This window comes from Fibroporia radiculosa (assembly GCF_000313525.1).
Source record: "Fibroporia radiculosa TFFH 294 genomic supercontigs, scaffold1172, whole genome shotgun sequence".
In the NCBI taxonomy this organism is placed as follows: Eukaryota; Fungi; Basidiomycota; class Agaricomycetes; order Polyporales; family Fibroporiaceae; genus Fibroporia; species Fibroporia radiculosa.
The window spans coordinates 25,341-31,665 of record NW_012133273.1 but is presented as its reverse complement, the minus strand read 5'-3'; the positions used below and the strand labels follow the sequence as shown (position 1 = coordinate 31,665).

Genomic DNA, 6,325 nt, shown 5'->3' with positions numbered 1-6,325 from the left:
CCGCAGTGGACGAGGGTTCGAAAGGAACATTGAAAGTCTGTTTTTTTTTTCATGCGAACGATCGACTGGTAATTGACAATGGACAATTTACGAAGTGGTTCGGAGGCGCGCTGGATAGAATACAGCAGTGTGGGCTGCGTGTCTGTTTTGATATATATACCCCGGACCTCCATGGATTTTTTTCGTACTAGTTCCTCGTACTGTCTCAAGGCTTGCATAGTTGATTCCTGTGCGCTTCCTGGATCTCTGTCGCTTGCCGTCTGACCTTCCATGATTGTTGCGGCGTGCGAGTATAGTCACTCGATTTTATTGGGGGTTCACCGTCCTATTCCAGACTCGCAGATCATGTTCATATCTTACTGCGATTGTCTTTTCCCCCAGATCCATTTGCCTCATGCCCTAAGGTTCAAACTTAGACTGCGCCGGAGTCCCGGTACTTCTTGGTGGGAACGGAAGCACTCGAGCGCCCCAGTGACTCAGTCCCAATATATATGAGGTTCCCTGTCTCGACCGCAGTTGCAGAAGTTCGCCCTGCAACACCGCGAAGCACCGCGGTTGAGTAAATCCGCTCAACAGTTGCGCAAGCACCCAACTGGAGGTCGAATTTGCCCCACCACACGATTGCTTCCCGTTTATACGTGGTTTTACTATAAATTTGAGGCTTACCTTGTTTTTTGCGTTCACAATATGCAGCTCAAGGGTTCGCACCGCCGTGGTCTGGAGAAAACAAGTCTCGAAGTTGCGCAAACTGCGGGAATCCATCAAGCCCTCGACGAAACAAGGGTAATTATGGATTCGATAAACATGATTAGTTGAATAACATCGAATGGACCAGACCCAGCTGGCGATCTGCAAGTCCAAGCTGGACAAACATGAAGATTTACACAGGATCACTCAAGAACTTCGAGGTGTCATTCAAACTGTGCGTACATCTTAAGTGTCGAGCACTGCTACTGTAAACTCACATTGCTTATTTCACCAGCAAACTTTGCTAACCGCACAATCAGCTACGACGGCACAAGACTTGAGGGCAATGCAGGTAGGGTATAAGCCACCTCAAAACGCGATGTGAATATAGAGTATTACATGTCTAGACAATAAACGCCGAACTCCGTGAACAGATCACACAAACTCGGCGTTCGTTATCAGAGGCTCTGGTGAGTTTTCTGCGCTGCAATATCTCGACTGACATTGACATATTACTTGTAGGCCAACAATGAGAATCTCAGTCGACAGCTGGAAAATGCTCTACGATCGGAATCTGCAATAATGGACCAATCCGCTAAAACTCAGGTAGATACTAGTCAACCTTGATCAGCGCGCCAAGCTTGAGTGGCTAATCCTGTAGAGTGATTGCAATTATATACGCCTACAACTCTCACAACAGTTGACGGAGGCTGACGAGTTCTCTCGCTTTCTGGGAGAACAGGTCGACGAACTGCTGGATGATCTGCGTCTAGCACGGGTGTGTCTCATGAAACGCAATGCTCAATTCTGACTGATGCTATCTTGATGTAAAGCGTGAGCAAGAATGGGCTGATGCCCTTCTGAATACTAGTTCTCAGCAGGTTTCTGAGTTGCTCGGCGAGCTATCTGAGCAGGAGGTATGTTTGGTACCATGCTGCAAGAATCTGCTCTTGTTCATGCCAATGAGACAGACGGCAAGACAGAAACTGGAGGAGAAGGTAATCAACGCCTCTACTCGTGCTTCTGCCATGAATAGATGGCTGTTGAACGCGACTCGCAAAGATTTAGAACAAAGCGAGGTGAGGGGAAGACTACTTCATTATGAATGTGCTATTAACTCTCACAAACATCCTCAGGCTAGATATGATGCTCTTACGACGGAAATGTCCTCGCTCCGAGAACAACTCTCGGAGTGCGAAGTCGAGATCGCGACGCTGAGGGTAGGTCCTGCGCGATCCTGATGAATGCCTGTCGCCCACAGTTTTGCAGTCAACAAAATGTAATACTCAAACAATAGACGAGCTATCCAACGATATGCCAGTCTCGACAGCCATGTCTACTTCGTGCTCTGGCGATCCCGCGCAACCGAGCATGAGCACAGGCGCTATCTCGAGCCATACCATCATGGAGGATATGTTCCCGGCATTGTCGGGTCGCCAGCCAGATCTGGGACATATCAAGAAGGTGCGTTCAGCTTCGTCTTGTGTACGTAGCTCTGTATATCGCTCTGATATTCGATGCTGGCCTTCCGTCAGCAATTGGGTATTCGGAATATTTGCGTCGTCGTACCCGATGACTTTGTCTGGGTGTCATGTCCGGATGCTGCGTTTTTTGTCAAACCATTGCACTGCCAAGGAAAAGGCACCAACATGTGGAAAATCTGCAAGAACAAGTCCGTGAAGCGACTACAGAGGGAATCCTCCTACGAGCTCGTCCCATACTTCTCGGGGGCATATTACTACGTGGGATCGTACTCCATCGGCGAGGCAGAACGGCTCAGTATCGATGAGTTTGAGCAGCTCCCAGAGAAGGTAACGTGGGTTCTGCATGCTTAGCCGCTTGTAACTCATCTTGGTGGCCAGACGCAAAGGGCGCTTGTCATCTCGACCGGGAGGCCGTGCAATTATAACAAGTTGAATGAGATGTATCGATGCGGCAAGCTTACGGCCCTCAAGTATTCAGTTCGGCGCGTGGGGTACAATCCGGCACTCTTTGAGTGCTTGCGTAGAGATGCCGATACAATGAGGTTGCATTGATGCCCGAGGGACGGACCCAGCCGAGTGTTTCTGCGATGAATTGTCGGAATGATGTCTCATATTCAGTATAATGCTTCTGTAACAGTATGAATACCTCCCGAAGGAAGAAGAGAAGGATGCACAGGTGGTGTTCTTCGAATTTCGATTCCATGTGTCTCCAAGTTCATATAACATGAGATTTAACTTGAAAACGAGCGTCGAGAAAGCAATAATATCCCCCAACGATTTCAAAATCAGCAACTACAGAACTGGTTATGCACAAGTTCGTTTTGTTGTCATTGATGGCTGTTTCAATGTGAAAGGCTCCGATCGACTAAAGTCTCCACTGCACACCGGTCGCCAAACAGGAGTCTCTCAGCACTACCGCAGCGAACTTGCAGATCTCGCTAGGCGCAGTGTTCTCGCGCGCTGAGCTTGACGAGATATTGAAATTTGCGAAGGCTGTAAAGTTTGAGAGGAGGTAGGTCATCAATAGCTGCAGAACTTGGACGAGAGACCTGTTTGAGGTGATGTCCGATGTTTGAGAGAAGTTTGATTTTCAGAGAGAAATTTATGGAGATCGACACGACGATATCAGCTGAAAAAAAGTCTCAGAGGTTTGAAGGATACAGTCATAGCCTTGGTATATTACAGTGGAGCGGTTCTTGCATTACAACTAAGATCTCTTATCAGCATTTATTTTCTAATTTGAGGGAACGAGAATAGAAATACGCCTGGAGACATTGAGTCCGAGTTGAAGGTGACAGGAGCCTCTCAGTCGCTCCTGTCCCGGCCATCGCGAGTCATCTGAGTAGGCGCCTCAAATGTTCTCTTTCATCGGTCTTTCACGCCAGAGCTTCAGCTTCATAGGGTACCTACTTCCCGTTCTGCTGCTGTTCTCGCTCATGCTGTTGATTACATGCTGCTCAATATATACGTCTACCGTTTGCGCTTCTCGAGTGGGGCTAGAGAATGCGCGATCGCAGGCAGTGACCGAAACTGGCACGTAGCGATCCAAAGAGGTTCCTAGGTCTCGTCCTTCATCGTACGAATTTGAAAGCCGCGTATTCTGTTCTCCGGCAGATCGTTGAGAGACCCAGTCAATGGTAATGATAGTGAGATAGGTGCAGGACTTCAGGAAGGCCCTGGTGAGTTTTGGGGCTCTAATTTGGTTTCAGGACAAAGCATCGTCACGGTGTTTAGGGAAAAGCTGATTAAACTAGTACCATATGGTGAGCTGCACTCTTGTCTGTTTGTGCTACAGTACGCGAACTCATCAATTAAATAGACTCGTCGCGTACATGATGTACCAGTTTTAGTTCTTTTGTTGTCTCCTTTCGTCGCTCCGGTTGATGATATTCTTGGGTAATTTTTTGATGATGCCGAATACGAGCCTGAGCCATCAGACAGTGGTTCGTCAATTAGCATCTCTCCGTTGCCATTTTATCAACTCCTAGTTACATTGTTGGGCGTGCCTCGTGTCTGGGCTTCCAGCTGATAAGGTTCGAGGGCCTCATGTATCCTTGCTGCTCAGTCGCAGTGTGGCGGTCTGAATCTTTTCTCGCTCACGTCTAGCTGGGTAACGCACTTGGTCCAATATGCGATTCGCCGAAAGTATTACTTTGTCGTCAACGGCGGACTCGAATCTCGCAACACCATCTGAAGAAAACATGCATTTATGTGAGCAGCTTGAGGCCGAAAGGGTGGGTAGTATCTCTCTATAACCGGTTTTGAGAGCCGCGTGCGAGAAAGAGACAATCGTAAAAGAGCGGCAAGCGGAGTTGGACGGGCGGATTCTGACGGTCTATTACTATAGGTATTGGTTGTGAAGCTTCGTGCTGAACTCAGTGCTACGCAATCCTCCTTAGCGGAGTTGGAGGTATGTGTCGCGTCTCCTGTCACGTTCCTGTAGTTACTCAATATTGTTTAGGATGAGAATATGAAGTTGAAAGTAGACCTTCGGGTCTCTGAAAAATGGACAAAGGAGCTGAAGGTTGGTCTGTTACTCATTGATGTGTATGAGACTGATAATATCTCCTGTGGGCAGGAAGAGCTTGCCGTGGTTAATTCAACGTTGGTACAAGAGAGATGCAACGTTGAACGCTGCAAGAACAAAATTTTGGAAAACGAAGTCAATGCTCTTGTGGGAGCAGTCAAGGTGACTGCCATTAGCATCCGGATAATTCGTCACCGTCGACCTAATCACCTAGATACGCCTTCAAGAAGTACAGGAAGAAGGTGCGAAAAAGGTGGCTGAATGGGATGAACTTCCTGTTCGCGTGCAAGAGCTAGAGGAAAAAGCTCGATTATTTGAGCTGTGCATGGAAAAGTTGGAAACGAAAGTTCGAGAATTAGAGGTACGTGTCTTCCAGCTCGATTCTCGGTGTATGCTTATCATGAGTGAATACGGCTGGCTTATAATAGATGTTCAATGACAATGCTCGTGGCGAACTCACTGTTGAGGAGATGTGCCGAAGACTCCGTTGTGTGCTCCAGAAACCTATCGAATATAATAAAGTGCGTGACTTCGTGGCTCTCGGCTCGATTACTGTGAAATACTCTATATAGAAGAAGCCATCGTCGGTTCGGAATAAGGCAATTCAGAATAAGCCTGATGCACTGAATCGAACACCCGCTATGTCTGAGTTCGCAGATCCACAGGTGTGTTTGCCTTCAACTTGACGGGATTGTATCCTCAATCTTCAATATGTTAAGGGAACATCGGCAGAAAGCCAAGTACGCAATGAGAAGAACGAAAGTGAAGTCTTGAAGGGCTCTGAGGTTAGCTCAAAATACGGGTATACTAAATTCAATATTCGAAGACGCTCATCGCGTACTTCCACGTTTCTAGATCGACGCAGTGGATCATGTTGATATATCGGATGCGACTGCGGTGATATCTGCCACAAAAGACGAGTTAGATCCATTCCGCCCTTGGATGAGCGGTTCGCATGTCGAGGACATCTTTGAATCGCTTGGCCCACGAAAATTGCAGCGAGATGAAATAGCAAATGTGGGTCCGATGGTTATCATACTGGATGAAGTTGTCATGCTGACGTGCTGTTTAGGCCATGTAAGTGATGGTTTTGAACAGTCAAACGATAGAATCATTGGAGTCCATCATTCAGCGTTGCATTCACGGGCAGGGATGGTCAATCAATTGACTTTGAAATCCTCGACGTTTTCCGAAATTTCTGCTGGGATAAGCTTGTTGCAACAGGGAAGTTCGTCATCATGACGGATACTCCAACATACCACACATTCAAGAAGCGGCAAGAAGTTTCAACAAAAATGCATTTTTTTGATCAAGGGAGGGACACCTACTACTTGGGGCTATACGAAATGCTCGAACCGAAGGTCGTCGCTGAGAAATCTGAGAGTGGCTGGATTGGAGCTTTCCGAGTATGTGCTGCATCATTTTTGCTGTGCAGAAAGTGTCGTCCTAACTTCAATAGATGAAGAAGCAGAAGCCCACGGATAGGTTATTCGTGTTTCCAGTGAGACGGGTGGGATACGACGCAGACTTATTCAACATTTTGCGCTCGATATGTAACAGCAGGTTCGTTCACAACATATCACGAGTTGTTCATTGCAATTTGCTGCTGTGTCTAGTCATATACTAA

General features: G+C 47.3%; 1 protein-coding gene across 1 annotated transcript; it reads left to right on the top strand.

The window, feature by feature from the left end:
- Window positions 1-687: 687 nt before the first annotated feature.
- Window positions 688-5,779, top strand: FIBRA_02312 (uncharacterized protein; the record flags this gene model as incomplete). The annotated part of the gene is made up of 20 exons (XM_012324175.1): window positions 688-783; window positions 836-922; window positions 983-1,039; window positions 1,095-1,157; window positions 1,210-1,293; window positions 1,349-1,465; window positions 1,521-1,604; window positions 1,659-1,766; window positions 1,824-1,907; window positions 1,957-2,151; window positions 2,223-2,498; window positions 4,519-4,581; window positions 4,633-4,695; window positions 4,750-4,860; window positions 4,913-5,059; window positions 5,127-5,219; window positions 5,271-5,363; window positions 5,418-5,483; window positions 5,554-5,715; window positions 5,771-5,779. 20 exons carry the CDS (start codon window positions 688-690, stop codon window positions 5,777-5,779), a joined length of 2,058 nt encoding a protein of 685 aa, XP_012179565.1.
- Between the last annotated feature and the right edge of the window lie 546 nt (window positions 5,780-6,325).